General features: G+C 56.5%; 1 protein-coding gene across 3 annotated transcripts in view; it reads right to left on the bottom strand.

Moving 5' to 3' along the window:
- GNAO1 (guanine nucleotide binding protein (G protein), alpha activating activity polypeptide O) overlaps positions 1-18472 on the bottom strand; it is a 119317-nt gene that overhangs the window by 35406 nt on the left and 65439 nt on the right. For all 3 annotated transcript variants that reach the window (XM_006764347.2, XM_006764345.2, XM_006764346.2), the window contains exon 2: positions 11318-11459. In XM_006764347.2, coding sequence (XP_006764410.1) covers positions 11318-11459 — 142 coding nt within the window. The remainder of the gene's footprint in view (positions 1-11317; positions 11460-18472) is intronic.

The following is an 18472-nucleotide window of genomic DNA, read 5'->3' as shown; positions in this document are numbered from 1 at the left end:
TGGCTTTTGGGGGTGGGAGGAGCTGACTGGGGAGGGTGCATGGTAAACGCTGGGCAACAGCAGCTCCTCAGTCACATGCCACATCACACCAGGCCCTTCCTGAAAAGGCCTCTAGTGGACAGAATTTGAAGCAGCTGATTGGAGGAAGCAGGCCCAGGACCCCACCTCCCCAGCGAGGATTTGCTCCCATTTCACCCTCCAGCAAGGAGCCCTCAAAGCTTTCCTTCTCTAGCACTGGGGGCTGCCCCTGGAGCTGGAAGGTGAGCGTGTCCACCTGGGCTTTGGGCTCCAGGCCTTGCTGGGGCCGCTGACCTGCCTTTGGAGTCAGGCAGGCCTAGGGCTGGGTCCTGGCTCTGCCATCTATCAGCTGTGTGCCCCAGAGCAAGTCACTCAACCTTTCTGAGCCTCAGTTTCCTCATCTGTAAAATGGGTACAATCCTATTCTTACCGAGCTCACAGGGATAAGGCAAGCTTTGCCAAGCTTCAGTCCTTTCTGTCCTGCTTTCTCAACCTCTGCCCAATCCGTGTAAGACCCCTGGCCTCATGCGTGTCATGTGTTTCTTTTATGTGACTCAGGAAACAATCCACCTCCTACCCTGGGTCTTGTTCCACTATCTGGGCCATCATGAGCTGGATGGGCTGCATGCTTGTTTCCTGGCTTTGGAGGAACATAAACACATCCCTCTCGTAAGGAAGAATGTCCCCGAGGATAACAGCAGCAGCACGGAGCCTGGCCTGCGTGTGCTCCACATGTGGGGAGCTGTTACTTCCCCGCTGTCATCGCTGTCACCCAGAAGTGCAGGAGGGCGGGAGTGACAGTGGAGTCTCTCCAGGCACCTGCTTCAGGAGCCCTCCCCCTGAGTGGGGCGCCAGTCCCCTTCCTGCCAAGGCCTGGACCCCAGCCTGGGTCCCTCCCTCCCCTCTCTTCGCACACCACCTCATGTTGGCACATATGACAGAATCGTCCTGCACAAAGAGAACTTACTACTATTATTTTCTAATTATCTAGTTCTCCATAAAGGAGGGAATCCGCTGGGCCCAGCCCCACTGCACACGTTTTCCCATCTTCACGACTCCCTCTCCTCCAACTTAGCAAAACCTGTAAGAAGGGGTACAGTACTCCATCCAGCATTGCCTGGTTACTTGACAATTCGGCCCAGATGACCAACCCCGAATTTCCCAATGCAACTCCACCAGGAAGATGTAACTTTAATTAAAAAAGAAAAAAGAATAGGAAACAACCCAAATTCAAAACTTATAAAAATGCTCACCTAGAAAAACAAACACGCTAGCAAACAAGCTGATCAAACAAAGCAGGTGTGAGTGTCGGGGCCTCTGTTTGCAGAGGAAACGGGCTTGGGTAGGACTCCTAAGTCCCAGGTCCAAGTCCAAGTCCAGAATCGGCACTCTCCAGCGGCGTGACCTCCGACTGGGCAAGGTCCATGACCTCTGAACTGGGGGTCAAGGTGGGCCCGTTGGGGAGGCTGCTGTGTGGGTGTTTCCTGGAGAGAGGGGTCACCCTTGACTGAGCTGGGAGGCAGGTGGACTTTATCTGACCCCACCCTGGGCACAGGGATTCCCTGTCCGCCCCAAAGGGCTGTTTTCTCAATTAGGTGACAGCTAATTCCCATCGGGAGATGCTCCTCCCTCCACAGGCATCGGTACTTTAAGCAGGATTCCTAGGGAAGGGTAAGCCTTTCACACCCACAGGGCTCCATCCCCAACTGGGGGGTTTAGGCCCGGGGGACACACTGTGAGGGGGGCCCAGCACCACCCTGGGGTATTATGCCCCTCGTAGGAGGAGTTCTGGGGTGGCGACAGCTCCCAAAGAACCGGGGTTGTCTCATTTATTCTGAGAGAAGAAACGTGGGTACCAGAACCAAATCAGACTCTGACCTGGAGCCCCGAGATCCCATCACAGGCTCTGCTCAGTTTCCCAGAAACATCCCCCAAAGCAAGGCGCTCCAGCTGCAGACAAAGGTGTGCTTTCCAGTCCCCACTGCCTGGGGCCCTGGCCGCTGGGGCCCAGCAGGTTGGGGGGAGAGGTGACAGGCACCTGAGCGGCTCTGGTCTTTTGACCCCTTGACCCTTGACTTCTGCAGCTATATGTCTGTTCCCTGGGCAGGGGCTGGGGGCAGCCGGAGCCCAGTCCACTGCTGAAGCTGCTCCCACATGACCAGGGAGCCACCCCAGCAGCCCTGTCTGTGCGGTGCCCTTGAACGCAGCCTTGTCCGCCGGCTGGAGCTCAGCTCCGCATGGGAAACGCACGCTCCGCCTGCAAAGCCGAAGGCCTCTGTTTAGCTGAGCTCAATTCCCCAGCCCCTCACCCTGGCAACGGGTCTTTGGAGGATTTACATCTCATGCATCACAACAGGGGAGCAGCCATTCAGCAAGTTGGTTGCAGCGGCGGGGGAGGGGGAAACCCCACATACAACACAAAATCAATGTGCCTCCCCCCCACCAAGAGCACAGCCACAAAACCTAACAGGATCAACAAAAAAAATTTCCCACAAGCCCACTGGGCCTTGGCCGACAATCAACAACCAAACAGGAATTCAAACTTAATCAAACGTTCATGTCTTCCTTGTAAAGCTCAGGAAATTAGTAATTGGTTTTATAATTGAATTTTCTGATCACGTATCAAAGGAATGGGTCCTGCCAAGGGCCAAGGCATGGCCTGCCTCCTGCAAGGACGGCCAAGGCAGCTCTGAAGGTCGGGGAGGGACGCTGACGGCTGGGGCTGAGGACAGAGCCCGGCATTTCTAACCAGAGGCGCCAGCGCCAGCAGAGCCCGCCCTGGCCAAGGGGTTGCCCCCAAACACTCAGCCCAGGAGCCCTGTGTTTCCGATTCCTTTAGCAGTGGTGGCCGAGGCACGCAGGGGGAAGATGGGGAGGCAGGAGGCAGGGAGACCGTGTGTGTAGGGAGTGAGGAGGCCTGTGGGGCAGGGCCTGGGCAGAGACTGGGAAGCCATAGGGGCCAAAGCCATTCTGCAAAGGAAGAGGGACACAGGAGAGGCAGGAGGAGTCCCAGGTGTTTGCCCTGGGCTACTCTGAGGAAGGAGGAGCTTTCACATAAAGAAGGAAGGTAGGAGAATTGCTCTGTGCGGCCTGGTTCCGCAAGGGTTGGGGCTGGGGAGCTGATGGGCCTGGGCACCCAGGGCGCTAACAGGTCCAGCTCAGCTTTTGCGAGCCTTCGCTCGGTGCTTAAGAGTCATCATTTCATTTAGTCTTCACAGCAGCCCACGGAGATGGTCATTTTGGTCCCCATTTTACAAACCAGAAATGAGAGATGCAGGGGGCAGAGGTGAAGGGGCTGCCCACTCGTGAGCCGTGGAGCTGGGACTTGGACCCAGGACGGTCAGATCCCAGAGTCCAGAAGCTCAACCCCGAAGGCAACACAACCTCTCTCCCTGCAGAGAGAAACATCTCACGGCCCACGGGAAATAACGAGAAAGGGTTCCCCACACGCAGAGATGGAAGCTTGAGAGCCAACCAATCGACATTCATTCATTCACCAGCTTAAAAAACGACCCTGGTAAAGGCAGACCATAGACTGGAGAAGGTATTCACAACACGTGTATGTCAAAGAACGTGTATCCAGGATTATCTCAAAAAACCACCTCTCACAACTCATTAGTAAGAAGGCAAGCAACCCATTAAAGAGAAAGAACGAAAGATGCGAGCAGATACTTTACAAGAGAAGATAGACATGGCCAAAGGCACGTCCAAAACTTGCTAAATATCACCAGTCACCAGGGAGTGCAAATTCGAAGCACGATGGAGTATCTCTCCATGCGAACGGGAAAAGGACAATTCCACACGTCGATGACAGCGTGGGACAGCAGGGGCCCTCACACATTCTAAATAGTACAACCACGTGCCCAAGCCGGTGTGGCTCAGTGGATAGAGCATCAGCCTGTGGACTGAAGGGTCCTGGGTTTGAATCCGATCAAGGGCACATGCCTGCATTGTGGGCTCGATCCCCAGTAGGGGGCGTGCAGGATGCAGGTGATCCACGATTCTCTCTCATCATTGATGTTTCTATCTCTCCCTCTCACTGAATTAAAAACATATTTAAAAAAACAAAACCACTTGGGAATGTAGTTTGGAATTTCTCATGAAGTTAACGCACCCTGACCATATGACCTAGCAGTTCCACTCTGGGTATCTACCAAGAGAAGTAAACATGTGTACCCACCAAAAACCTGCACGTCAGAGTCTAGCGGTATTATTATTATTCACATCGACCCCTGGAATGACCCCTTAGATGCCCATCGACAGACAACTAGACAAACAAAGGGTTTATACTTGGGGTGAGCCTGAAGCTTGGTCACAAGGAAGCACCGAGGGGTGATGGAGAGAGACAGCAGCAGGATCCGCAGCTGGGCAGAGGACCCGGGAGGGGCAGAGTTTGTTGGCATCCAGATGCCTCCAGTCTGGGGTTTTGAAGGGAGGAGAGCAGCCCCTAATTCTGTAAGCCTGGGTCTGCGGCTGTTTGGGGCTTGCCCAGGGCGGGGAGAGCACTAAACGGCCTGTGGGTATTCGGATATCCGGTAGCAGCATCCCCCACTGCTCGGAGCTCCAGGTGTCCTGGTGGTGCCATGGGACATCTGCCTGTGTGCTCGGGTGTGGGGCGAGGATCAATGAAATGTGTGCCTAATGTTTGAGACAGTGCCCAGAGACACCCCCGGTACCACCCCCCACCCTCAGCCTGTTCTGGGGGTTCTGCCATTGCATTCTCATCGAGCAAACAGCTCCTGAAATCCACCTTCCCTCTCCCCACCATGCAGGGAACCTTCCAGATTGATCAGAACGAAACTGGCAGCTTCACGTGGCCGGTATCTCCCTCTGCCTCCCCGAGATAGGGTGACCCTTGACACAGACGCAGCTACCATAGCCCTTGACAGTGTTTTTCTGCCTGATTTGGTGGCTTCACCCCCACGGCTCGTGGTCTCTGGGTGCCCGTCCTCACTGGTGCTCCCTTGGGGCTGGGATGGTGCCCATGGCCATGTGGGGGTGCAGGGCTGACTCGGGGGTGGGGGGTGCTGCCGGCTGTGGGAACACCAACTCCCCCTATAGAGAAGTCAGTCTTCAAGGGGCACACAGGCCCTGCCTTTGAAATTTGGGTTTTTTTATTTTTTAAATTTTTTTATATTTTTATTGTTTTCAGAGAGGAAGGGAGAGGGAGAGATAGAAACATCAATGATGAGAGAGAATCATGGATCAGCTGTCTCCTGCAGGCCCCACACTGGGGATCGAGCCCACAACCCTGGCATGTGCCCTGACCAGGAATCAAACCGTGCCCTCCTGGTTCCTAGGTCGATGCTCAACCACGGAGCCTCGCCGGCCTGGCTTTTTTCCTTTTAGATACAAAGGAAGAGCCTTGTGCTTGGTCATCACCTAAACTTAGCAATTAAGTTCTGCCAGGAGAATTGACAGGACGTTTGTTTTGGAATCGATGGAACTGAAGTGGCGGGGGCGGGTGAAGGGGAGCACGTAGGAGCCTGGTTCCTCTGTAGGACCCTGGGGGACGAGGGACTTGCCTGTGGCTGCACAGCAGAGGGAGCTGGGCTGGGCCTGGAGCCAGCTTCTCTGGGAAGGGCCCTGTTCCTCTGCCACCCAGCTGAGGCCTGGCACTCCTCGGGCTCAGGGGCCCTCACCTGACCAAGACCCCGCCCCTCGGTGCTCAGTCCCCGGCTCCTGCCCGTCCAATGTGAGTCACAGCGAGGAAAGACTGGCCGCCACAGCCTTCTCCCCACCAGGCTGTGCGGCTGCTGAGATCGGCCGGGCGGGCTGCTTTCCCACCTCCCACTTTTCCCAAGAGGAAGCGGCCTCGATCAGGAGGGCAGGCCCGAGCCTCCTCTTCCCACCACCCAGCTCGGAAACTACAGGGATTTGGGGCCCAAGCCTGTGCCCCGGCTTGCTCCCGGCACGCTCCGGATGGTGGCTATGGAGCCGTCTCTCCACCCACTCACCCGTGGCTGGCAAGCCCCCAGGGGAGGGGGCAGACGAAACCTCCGCCAGGGCAGACGAGGCCTCCACCATCAGAGCCCACGGCTGCTTCCCCGGGCGCATCGGCCATGTGCTATGCACACAGCTCAGGGCCCGGGCCCAGCTGTGGCACCCAGTGCCTTTCCTGGGGGGAAAGCCGGGATGGGGAGTGTGGACCTGTCTCTGCATCAGACCGGGTCACAGCACACACCTGGGCCAGGTGGCTGGGCTCCCACCCGGTCCACAGCCCCGGGACCTTGGGCTTGTCACTGCCTCTCCCTACACTTCTGTTTTCTCATCTGCAGAATGAGGACAGCGATGGAGTCGATGTCTCAATCGGGGTCCTGTCAAGAAGCAGGGCGCCCTCGAAGGGGAGGGGCGAGGGCGTGAACGAGTGGAAAGAGCTCAGCACCGTGCAGGGCCCAGGTGAAGGTGCGACCCCATCGCACCGAGGAGGAAACTGAGGCTTAGGGTGGTAAGGGAGCCTGTCTGAGGTCACCAAGCTCAAAAAGGAGGATCAGCGATGACCTGTGGCTCTCTGACTCCAGAGGCGGTGCCCTCGGCCCCACCATGCTGCAGCGTCACTCTAAGGACACGCACTGGGTTCTTGCAGTGGGTCCTCTGAGAGAGGAGGTAAGAGTCCCAGACCTCGGCTCCAGGCTGAGGGCTGAGCCCTTGGCCTTGGGACCATGGTGGGTGGTCTCTGCGGGTCCAGGCCCTTCACTATCAGGTACACAGCCGCAGACCCTGAAAACCGTGGTGGACCCCCAGCCTGGGGCCTGGAGGGCTGCCTTCCTCTCCTTGGCCAGCAGTCATCGGGGAGACCGGCTGGTCTCAGCACCGGGCAGGGAAGTGTGACGGGGAGAGGAAAGGTGGGAGACAGAGGGCTGGGAGAGAAGTGTATGTGTGTGGGGGGCGCCCACAGAGCTGGAAAAGCTGGACCTAATTTGGCAGTGAGCTATTTCAGGACTGTGCCCTGGGGACCTCGGACCAGGGATATCGGGGGAGGAGAGTCTGGTAGAGCGGAGGGAGAGAAAGCCAGACTTCCAGCGCTGGGCTGGGCTGGGCGACGTGAGCTGGCTGTCTGGGCCAGACAGGGTCTGTGGAGGTCAGTGTGTAGCACAGTCCTGCTGCATTTGGAGGGTCACGCTGCATGGCCAGCACTCCCTGTCCGTGGTATTGGGTTATCAGAGCTGCAGACTCAACCCTACTTTACAGACAAGGGACAGGTCAGGGCTGGGGGTGGAGGAGCAGGGGTCAGGAGGGGTACGCACTGCAAGAACCCAGTGCGTGTCCTTAGAGTGACGCTGCAGCATGGTGGGGCCGAGGGCACCGCCTCTGGAGTCAGAGAGCCACAGGTCATCGCTGATCCTCCTTTTTGAGCTTGGTGACCTCAGACAGGCTGGGGTCAGAAGGGGTCGGAAGGGCTGCGGTCAGGAGCTGGGGCAGGGGGTAGGCGGCAGCTGTCTGGATGCACAGCGCCCTGGACCAGAACCCAGACCAACAGGTAATGTCCTCGGGGGAATTCACTCTCCTCCCAGGAGCCCCTCAGGCCATGGGAGACAAGGGGGCCCCACGTTGGCTGGGTGACGTGAGGCCGCCTGGCGAGACGCAGAGAGAGCTGAGCCCTGGTGCCTAAACCTCAGTTCCAGTGCTGGGTCGGTCACACCACCTTTGAGGGAGTCCCTTTCCTATTGGAGCCAGATGGGGCCTGTTTTGTCCCATCTGCAAAAGGGAGCCGCAGAATCGGATCGCCCTCAATGGAGGGGTTCCGAGCTCTGAGTCCGGGCAGGCAGAGGGACAAGGCAGGGCTGCCCCTCGCTGTGTACCTGGCGCCCGGCACAGGGCAGGAGCTCTTCCTGGCCTCAGGAGTGGGCATGGCAGCTTCGCAGGTCACCTCCTCCAGCGCCTCGTCAGATCTGCCGGCCACCAGTGAGGTTTCTCCAGGCCCCGGGAAGGCAGGCGGACGCAGGCCAGCGAGCATCCTTGTTTTTGTCTGTCTCAGAGTTAGTGCAAACCCCCGGGGAGCAGCGCTGCGCCGTGGAGATGGCACCGAAATATTTTCATGATCAAAAATAGGATAGGGCTCTGAGCTCCACGGTGTGATTTAAATGTCCAGATTTCTTTGACCAGGGGAGATCCAATGACATCCTGGAAGCTAAGTGTGAAATATGACGCGGCCTCCCCAAAGAGCTGCCATTCTATGGGGGGCGGGATGGAGAGGGGAAGGGGTTCCTCACGGAGCCCCTCGGAGGGACAGAAGCGCACTGGGCAGCGGTTCCAGCCGGCCAGGCTCTGTAGTCCCGTGCAGGCCAGGCAGCCAATTAGGCGCCTCGTCCCTGTTTCTAACCTGAAAAATGCACCTAAAACCTTACCCATTCCTCACTCGACAAGTGGAGGGTAATTCACCGATTTTTATTAGCAGTAATAATTTTAAACAAGTTGGTGGAAGGACAAGAGCCAACGTGTTGCTGAGAATTCTCTGTTGTCAGGCACCACCCTGAGCACTTCACAGGCATTGTCTCATTTAATCTTACAGCCTGTAACCGAGGGGGGTGTTAAGGTTGTGCCCATCTTACAGACAAAAACACTGAGGGCTGAGGAAGGTAAATAATTTTGCCGTCCAAAGAGCTCGTGGTTAGAAGTGGGAACCGGATCCAGGCCCCTTCCTCCCTGTGTCAGGCGTTGTACGAGACGAATGAGATCTAGATTTTGTGCTTCCAGGACATTAGAATGTAGCGAGAGAAGTAGGCATAGGCGCAAATGATGAAAACAAGAGTCTTTTCAATGGAATAAAACCCTCACACAAGTTCAAGGCATTGTTCCTTTGCTATTATCCCATTAGCTTGCAATATGTTTTATATATGCAAGTATACGCACGCACACATTTTCAGGTGTTGATAGATACACATGTGTGTGTGCATGTGTGTAAATCTACTGACACGGGCTAGGACTGTTCCTATAGACCTTCTCTGTGAGCCTTCTAACCCTGTAATTGTCCAGTCTCCCAGATCCTTACAGGGCAGACCGCCCAGTCTCTCTGCTTTTGTGATGCAGATGGGGCCGGGCTGGGGAAGGAGGAAGGGGAAAGACTCCACTTCAAAAGATTAAGACAATTTGCATAATAATGAGCTGGCCATGAGGAGGAGGGAGGGAAGAAAGGAGTTAGAGAAGGAGGGAGGAGAGAGTAAGGCAGGGAGGGAGGGAGAGGGGAACAAGGGCGGGGAGAAGAAGAAAGAGGAAAAGGGAGGAAGAGATGAAGGGAGGTAGGTAGAGCAAGAGAGGGACCCACTTGTAAGGAGAGAGGAGTGGGTGGAAGGAGGAGGGAGGGAAAAGGTGGGGACAGGAGGAGGAGGAGGGCAAGAGAGGGAAGGCCTGTGGGCTGGGGGTAGAGAGAGGGTCTAGGGGTGGGGTATGTGGAGAGTGGGGCAGCTCAGGAGAGTGGGGGTGGGACTGACATGAGGAAGACAGGAGGGCTATGTGGGAAATGTCCTTTGGGTCCCTTTCCATGTTTTTAGAGAGACTTAGGGCAAAAAGATGGGGTTCTTGTAATGACCTAGTGCTTTCCCTGACGGTACCGGTGCCTGTTTAACGGGCTCCGCTCTGGACTGAGCCCTGTGGACTGCAGTTTCATTAGGGCTGTGTCTCCATCCTCCACGTGCATACATTTTGTACTGCGTGACCTCGGGCAAGTCACCGAGGGTCGCTGCACCTCATTTTTTCCCCTTGTAAAATGGGGTGACAACAGCACCCACCGCACAGGGAGCTGTTAGTGTTAATCACTTAATTCACACAAATGGTTTAGCACAGGCCCTGCCACGCGGGAGACGGAGACAGAAAGCTTCAGTTCTGAGTCCCTCTGCGTGGGGACCACTCCCACCTGGAGACCCACCAGGCGGAAACCCGACTCGCCGGGTGTGGCCCCATCTCCTGACTTTCTGCTTGTGGTCTGCCTGGTCCCCAGGCATCCAGGCTGGTCACAGTGGAGGTTCAGTTTCCTGATCCTTATCCATTTGCCCCAGTAGCCAGTCACTGGTCCCTTTCTTTAGTCACCACACCACCTGGCTGCTCTCATTTCCCACCCCCCTCGAGCCAGTGCCTGAGCCGGGACGACTCTGGGCCGTGGAGTTAGAATTCGGTGCATCCACATTGAATTTTACACGCCAAGCTCGGTCGCAGGTGAGATCTCTGACCCGGAGGAGGGGAGGGGAGTTTTCCTCTGGGATGGAGGTGATTTTTAGCAAAGACGGGATATGTCTTCGCTAACCACACGGGCAAACCACACAGTAGTCAGAGGCTCCTTGTGGGGTCAGGGCACTGGGAGGCCTCCACCTGCTCCCCTTTCTCGATCCGGGTCACAGCGAGAGGAACTGGGACTCGGAATCCTACCAGGGGGCCCGAGAGCAGCTTCGGGATAGAATTCCCTGAGGCTGTTTCCCTCCCTCCCTCCCTCCCTTTAATATCATTTTGCCAGTGTGGCTGCATAACGTTCAGTCTTACAGTTAATGCAGATGTTTGCAAATAAGAAGCTTTTATATACGTATTCCATCCACCACTTATCAGCCGCCTAGAAACTCAAGTGAAAAACACAGGGAAGGGAGCCCCTTAGGTTCTCAGACTCACCCCCAAGAGGCAGAAAGCACACCCCATGGTTCGAGGGAAGAAAAAAATCAGTTCACATGGCTGCTCCCTCACCCCCCAAACAAGGCATCAGGAGGGGGTGATGGCCAGGTAGGCTGTTACATTTGAGACCTATTTCCACACCTGGCTGGCGTGGCTTCGTGGTTGAGTGTCGACCCAGGAACCAAGAGGTCCCTGGTTTGATTCCTGCTCAGGGCACATTCTCAGGTTGCAGGCTCGATCTCCAGTAGGGGGCGTGCAGGAGGCAGCCGATCGATGTTTCTCTCTCATTGACGTTTCTCTCTCTTCCTCCCTATCCCTTCCCCCCTCTCTTTCAAATCAATAAAAACATATATATAAAAATATTTTCTCTGTTCGCGTTAATTGCCCAAGGGCAGGTACTATGCAGTGTGTGGGAGTCCCAGTTTAGAACAGTCACCCGCCCTTTCTCATCTGCAAGATGAGCCCTGGAACTTCCTTGTCCTTATTGGCGAGTTGGCTGGGAAGTTTGCCCACCAGAGAAGCCCCTGTTTGCGCACACCAGGTAGGGACTGGTCTCCTGGCTTAGGGGGGTGGCTAGCCTTCTCTCCCACATACAGCACGGTCTCCTCCTGTGCCCGGAAGGCAGCCTGGCACGGTCATGAGGACGCAGCCGGGGACCGAGACAGCCCCTCTCCTGGCCGGGTCCCTGCGCTCAGCGGCCTACCTTTCTCTCCTTGTCACCGTATTCGATGCCCAAAGTGTCCATGGCCCGGACGATGGCTGCCAGGGACTGGATGGTGTTGCTGTAGACGACAGGCTTGTACTGCTTCACGTCTTCTCCCGAGAAGCCATCTTCGTGGATGATCCTGGAGGAAAACCACACACACCACGGATGAGTGCGCCTCCGCACTGGGCCCCGAGAGCGCGGCCTGTGAAGCCCTGTGCTGCCCTCCTAGCCGAGGGCCGGGTCTGATCCGGGAGCTGAATTACTGAGCCGATGCATTGGGACCATCGGGTCTGAAGGAAAAATCTACCCGAATTACTCAACATTAATCCAAACAAACAGAATCGTGGGAAAGAAAGGCAGTCTTTTTACAGTCCCTACACACGAGAGCGACGACAGTCAACAGGTGTGGGTGACACTTGAAAACGCTCAGCACGGGAGGGCACGCACGAGGCCCTCCATCCACGTTAGCTATTCGTGTTTTTAAGCAGAGCTCAGGGTCTTACCCACTCAGGAGCGTAGGGCTTCCTCTCTGTGCTAAGCGCGTCACGCGCACCATCTCATTAAAGATTCAAAACAATCCTAGGAGATCGAAACTGTGATTTCCACGTACAGGGGAGGAAACGGAGGCTCAGAGAGGGTAAGCCACCCACCCGAGGTCACACAGCTGGGTGAGTGTCACAGCGGCAGTCGAGGCCCTGCCTGTGACCACCAGGCCGACCGACGCTGACCGGCAGGGCTGCTGCTTCCGCCCTGGGTGCCTAGCTCCAGGTGCCCTGAGAGCCCAGAACTTCACACACCAAGTGAGCGTCGGAACACTGCCTACAGTGCCAGCCCGAGGAGAGTGAGGCAAGGCCAGGAGGTGTCTGGTTTGAGGCTGGAGAAGCAGCCCGGGTCTGAGTCTAAAGGAGACAGGGCCAGGCGTGGGGGAGCAGGAGGGAGGCCGCATGGGCACCTCAGTCAAAGCCAGTAGCATTGTCCTCTGCACGGTTGAGTGACAGGGTGCAACATCATCTCCCAGAGACATCATCTGAGCCACTGGATCCAGCCATGCCTGAAGCTAACCATGATGGAAGCCAGATAATCCCTCCTTGTTTTTGTATAAGCCAATAACAGGGCTTGAGTTTGTCACTTACAACCGATAGCGTCTGAAGCATGTTCTGCACCTGGAGGATAACCATTGTCAGGTCATCTCTGAGTAGACTTGTTTATGAATCTTCTGTCTCTATCACCAGCCGTCAGCCCATGGACTTCAGGTGATCACACCTCAGTTTCCCCCTTTCCATGCCACCTGGCACAGGGCTGGCTCTGGACAGGACTCATAACGACAGGCGCCAGGAGTGCACAGGTGCACAAGACCACTCTCTCCAAGGAGCTCACCGAAGGAGGCCGAGGTGTGTGTGCGTGTGTGCGTGCGCGTGTGTGCGTGTGTGTGTGCGTGTGTGTGTGTGTATGTATGTGTGCATGCCAGGGTGGGAGCCCACCGGCGTTTTATGCCTGCAGAGCCCGGGCAGCGAAGGGAAGCCGAGCTTGATGCCCACCTGAAACTCAGGGGCTCTGAGAGGGGCTCCAAGCCAACAAACCAGAAGCAATACAGGGAGCGAGCAAAGGCTGACTGCGGGCCTGAGTGTCCGGCTTTGGGCCGGTGCCGCCATCTGGACTCTGGAAACCTGGCAGCGCAATGGGGAGATCTCAAGTGGGGATGGGGAGAGAGGGAGAGCGGCACCAGCCCCCCGAGAGGGTCGGAGCTCTCTGGGAAGAGGCAACCGAGGAGGGACCCCTGGCCTCCCTCACCTGGGCTCCCCCTTGCTGCCTGGGGCCCCTGGAGCAGGGGGGCAGGGCTGGGGCTCCCTCTGCTTCTCCTCTGTGCAGGGCTGCGCTCAGCCACAGCGAGGCTCCCCAGACACAGCAGCCTTATATGGTCACAGAGCCACGGGCTCGGCAGCTGGAAGGGACCTTGGAGGGTCATCTGGCCCAGCAGCCATTCTCTAACCGCAGATGCCTCTGAGAATGTGACGAGTGCAGCCCACACACAGTTTTGCCCCCAAATCCTGGTGGTTCAAGACACGCAGTTTCCCACTCCATCTCCCGGCTGGTTCAAAACCCCTCCTCTGCTTCTCTTCCTTAGCACCCTGTCCCCGGCACGGGCTGGCTCCATCCTCCACCACAATCCCGTTAAGGATCTAGGTAAAGGGGGCGTTTCTGGAGACAGACTCGAGCTGTGTCAACAGGCCTAAATGAACGGGGTGCTGGGAGGGTGGCGGGGGGCAGAGTGTGTCCACGTTTCAGACGACTGGCTGGGCAGAGGTAAGACATGTGCGTTTTGCACAGTGATCCTGGTGGGACCTGGGTTTCTGATTTCTCAGCGTTCCCAGGGAGCAGAGGTACTGAGACCTGGAGGCCCGGATGGGAGGGGAGGAGCTTTGCTCTCCTCCCGGCATAAAGGCCGTCCCCCTGACTGCTAGGGCGGGAGCTAGTCTTAAGGCTACTGCCTCCTTCAATCCCCTCCTCCTCTCGTCCACACAGCCGACTGCTGCGGGTCAGGCAGACTTCCTAGAGCACCCAGAGACAGCGGTGAACAGGTCAGACACGGCCCCTGCCTTCAAAGGACTCATGGGCCAGTAGGGGAAGATAGGGAAAAAAGAAGTAAACAAACAAACAAACAAGTAATGATAGCATAATAACCACAAAAGGGTAGTTAACGATGGATGGGGGGCAGAGTTAGGAGCCAGGAAAGGAGGTGACATGCAAAGCTGAGGCCTGAATAATGAGGAGGAGCTGACCTTGCATTTATGTGAGGAAGAGCACTTGGGGCAGAGAGGACAGCAAGTGCAAAGGTCCTGGGGCGCCTTGTGTTAGAGGAAGGAGGAGGAGCCAGTGGGGTTGGAGCAGGGAGAACCGGGGAAAGACCAGTGAGGGCAGCAGAGACCCAATTGCACAGGGCTACGCACCACTTATATTTTTTTTCTTAACACATTAAAACAGTCACCTATTAAAATAGAACAACGCCCATCTGTGTACTTTTCCAAACCATCTTGACTTCCACCGTGGTTCTGCTCCAAGTGTGGATCCGTTTAAAAGGAAGCCCCCCCTCCTCTTTCCCAGACTTCTCCAGGGCTGATGGAGGCCTGTTCTGGGAACACTCCTGGGTTCCAACCCACACAGCTGAGCAAAAAAGAAGCAAAGAAAACCCGCCATCCGGCAGCCATCGTCCCACCACCCGCAGGGAGGCACCGTCCAACATCTTGGTGTAGATGACAGTCCTTTTACCTGGGAGCCCACGTGGGCATTGTTTTTCCGGAAACGGAATCCCAATGCGTGGCCCCGTGTCGCCCAGCAGTCGTCACTGGCTGCCTCGAGGCCCATCGTCTGAACGGGCCCTGAGTCACTTCACCAAACCCCTGCCCGTGGACAGGGCTTGTGGATGGAGCTCTTCCCAGCTTCAAGCAGCTGCTGGGGAGGCTGCCGGACCATCAGCCCGTTTCTCCTAATGAAGACAGAAAGCGGTACACCCGGACAGGACAAGCCAGTGGCAGGGCGGCCCCTGGCCTAGCGGGCTGGGCTTCAGTGACGTGAGCGCACACAGGATCTCTCGGCAATTTGGAAAGGACCCAACTGAAAACCCAGCTCCTTCAGTCTGGGTGAAAGTGTATGGTTAAGAGGAAACATGACCTAAAACATAAATGAGACGCCCCCTCCTTAGTAATTAATGCTCTATTTAAAACACGATAGTCTAATATTAGAACCACAGAGATGACAAGGGACTGTAAAATAATAGTACGAGGCGGGCCACTCCGAGGGGAAGGGCTGCTACCATACAAGAGACGAGTCCCGGGGACAGTGACTTGCAGAAATCTGTTCTAAAGATGCCGTTTTTAATACGGGGTACCGCGGGCCAGGAGCAAGACGCCAGCTGCCAACTGTCACCAGACGGAGCCAGGGGCCAGGCCGGGACGCGGGGTTCCAGGACTGGGCCTCTGCTGTTGTTATCTGGGGAGCAGCGTGGCCCCTGCCCTTTCCCGAGGCTCTCGGCGCTGGTGGTAGGGGTGGGGGTGGGAGTGCGTGCCAGCTCCCATCCCACGTGTGTGCGTGTGTGCGTGTGTGTGCATGCATATGTGTATGTGCATGTGTATGTGCCTGTGTGTGTATGTGCATGTGCATGTGCCGCTCTGAGAGCTGCCTTCTAAGCTCTGTGCCCTTTTCCCTGGTCTCAATCCTGGGATCCCGGCTTCGGATGACAGAGATCCTTGGCCTTGGAGGCGGAAGACTCGGGTTCTTATGCCATTTGGCCACTAACAAGCATCACACCCCCAGGCGAAGTGGGCAGGAGAAGGCCCCAGAGAGCGGGGCTCTGGCCAGCCCTCCTCTGGTCAGCATCGAGGCTCTCGGCCTGGGTCCCCCTCGGTGTTACCGGGAATCCTTCGAGGCAGCTCGGCCAGCCTCCCCAGAGGAGCCCCTTGATCCCCCAATCCACCCAGGTGCTGGCCCTGCCCCTGCCCGTGTTTTCAGGAGACACTGCCACTTTCTGTGGTGGCTTACACCCCCACTTCATTGCTCCCGAGGCCTGGGGTCTGGTCTGGGTTCTTCCACTGACCAGTGGGCATGAGCGTGGATGTCACCGGACCTCCGTGGTCGCTTCCTGTGCGCGCTGCCCCAGCCTCTCGGACAGGCCGCGTGTCGGCTTTGGGCCTGGGTTGTATCAACTCCCTGTGGGCACGCTGTTTTGCTCAGGTTAACCAAGCTCCAGGGTCATGTCCGTCTTTGCCAAATGTCGTCTTTTTGGGATACAGCAGCTCACAAAACATGGGACAAATAATCAGAGGTGCTCTTGGTGGGCCAAACATTGAGATGTGCCCAACCAGTTGCAGCTTAGTGGTTGAGTGTCGACCTATGAACGGGGAGGTCACGGTTCGATTCCCGGTCAGGGCACAGGACTGGCTTGCGGTTTGATTAATAGAACCTGGGAGCCTTCAGTCCACAGGCTGACGCTCTATCCACTGAGCCAAACCAGCTAGGGCTCCTTTCCTCTTTGAAATCAATTAAAAAAATATACTAAAAAAAAAAAACAAGTATTAGGTATTTCAAAGATTTCTTAGGAGGAAAGAAAAAAGGTTCAGACACTGTGAAACGAGGACCTGTACACCTCACTGAGCTCAAGCTCTGCTCACCTGTCACCTCTTCAGACCACTCTGGTTCCAAGAGGCCCCTTGCCTCTGTCATCCTGTCTTTACCCTGCCTTATCTCCCTTTATAACATCTGCCACCACCTGATACACACACACACACACACACACACACACACACACACACACATATTCTTTTTTACTGCTACAGTGCCCGCTTCCCCATATGTCCAGAGTTCCAGGAGGGCAGGGACCTCGTCTGTCTCACTCACTGACCACAGCCCCTGAGCAGTGCCCGACGCACAGGGAGTGGCCAGTGAGTGTTGGCTGATGGCTGAATCAAACAGGTGACTGCTCAGCCGGAAAACGACGGTACATTGTGGGCCGGGCGGAACATACATCTCTCCCCACCCACCACCATCCCCGCTCACCCCTGGCGGCCTTTCCTGCCTCCACCGTGGGTGCTCACTGGCTTCCCTCGGGGCCCAGGACCTGTGCCCTTTCCCCAGTGATACGAACTAGAATCATCCCTCACTCGCAGGCTGGGTCACCCCTTGAACCCTCACGCTGGTTCTCATGGGTTTTCTCAGGGTCAGGACACAGAGCCGCCGTATGTTGCCCATTCTACACTCCCTTCTGGGAAAATCCAAAAGCCGTTCTTTGAAACCCAACTGTCAAGTTCACCGGTGACGTCGCAAAGAGATGACAGAGCGCGTTAGGGCTCCCTAGCCCTTTTCCCGACGCCTATGCAGAGACCCGAGTGTTCATTAAACACAGCGAAGGCCCAGGAGTGAGGCGAATTGGTTCAATGTCGATGTGACTGCCTACATCTAAGTGCCGTTCCTGCCTTCCCATCTGCCTGATCAGGGCAGCCGCGGACTGCCCTCTCGCCTTCCGCTGACATAATGAAGTGAAGCATTCCTATTAGGGCAGTGGTTCTCAACCTTCTGGCCCTTTACATACAGTTCCTCATGTGGTGACCCAACCATAAAATTATTGTCGTTACTTCATCACTGTAATGGTGCTACTGTTATGAATCGTCATGTAAATATCTGATATGCAGGATGGTCTTAGGCGACCCCTGTGAAAGGGTCGTTCGACCGCCAAAGGGGTCAAGACCCTCAGGTTGAGAACCTCTATATTAGGGCATTATGTCTAACACACGAACGGCACCACACGTCGGGGGCCAGCTTGTTACTGTGTTTTGCGGAGAACACACCAGCAAGGCTGCAGGGCTTCGCTCATCCTGATTGATCCTGGGGAAGAAGCCCCCTTGCCTTCCTGCCTAGTGTTTATTCATTATTTACGTTCCTGCTCCCTCGCCCCTGCATGCGTCCTCGTGAACACAGGAAAGAGAGAAAAGGCCGCGAGAGCCCACTGTCTCAGGCAGAGGGCTCGCAGGACAGACCCTCACACCCTGAGCCACCTACCACGTCTCCCTTTCTGATGACGGTGGACAGGTACAAAGGCTCTGCCAGCCAGGCGGACTAGGTGGGACGCTGACAGTCCGTGGGTGGGCTCCTGTGGGCTCCCTCACCGCTCACTGCACAATACGCCTAGGTGTGGGGGTGAGCTTCGTACATGGCGAAGGAGGGCCGGAGTGGACATCCACTGTTTCCGCTGGCCCAGCTTCTCTTCTCCCTTCCCTTGGAGAACCACCCTTCCTCCCACTTTGGGGACTCTCTCCCTCCGTAGCCTCAGTTCCAGGGCTGAGCCCTTGACCCACACCTGGATGCAGCCATGCCTGAAGCTGCTTTACCTCTAGGCTACTCGGTTACATGAGCCCAACATGCTTCCTTTTGTGCTTCGGACACTCCCACTCCGACGCAGGTTGCCGTCCTTAGCAACCAGGAGTTCTGATGACGGCGGAGGCAACGCACAGTCCTTGCGAGTCTGTTTGGGAGGATGGCGGCAGGGCACTGGCCTGGCCAAAGCTGAAAGGGGGTATCTGGTTACCGCATACCTTCTGAGGGCCCTGAGGGTTACAACCCTGGGGGAGGGGGATGGAGCGGGGGGCGGGGGGGGGGGGGGAG

Source organism: Myotis davidii, unplaced genomic scaffold (genome assembly GCF_000327345.1).
Source record: "Myotis davidii unplaced genomic scaffold, ASM32734v1 scaffold2621, whole genome shotgun sequence".
NCBI classification, from domain to species: domain Eukaryota; kingdom Metazoa; phylum Chordata; class Mammalia; order Chiroptera; family Vespertilionidae; genus Myotis; species Myotis davidii.
The sequence above is the reverse complement of the archived record's forward strand: the minus strand, read 5'-3'. Positions and strand labels throughout refer to the sequence as shown.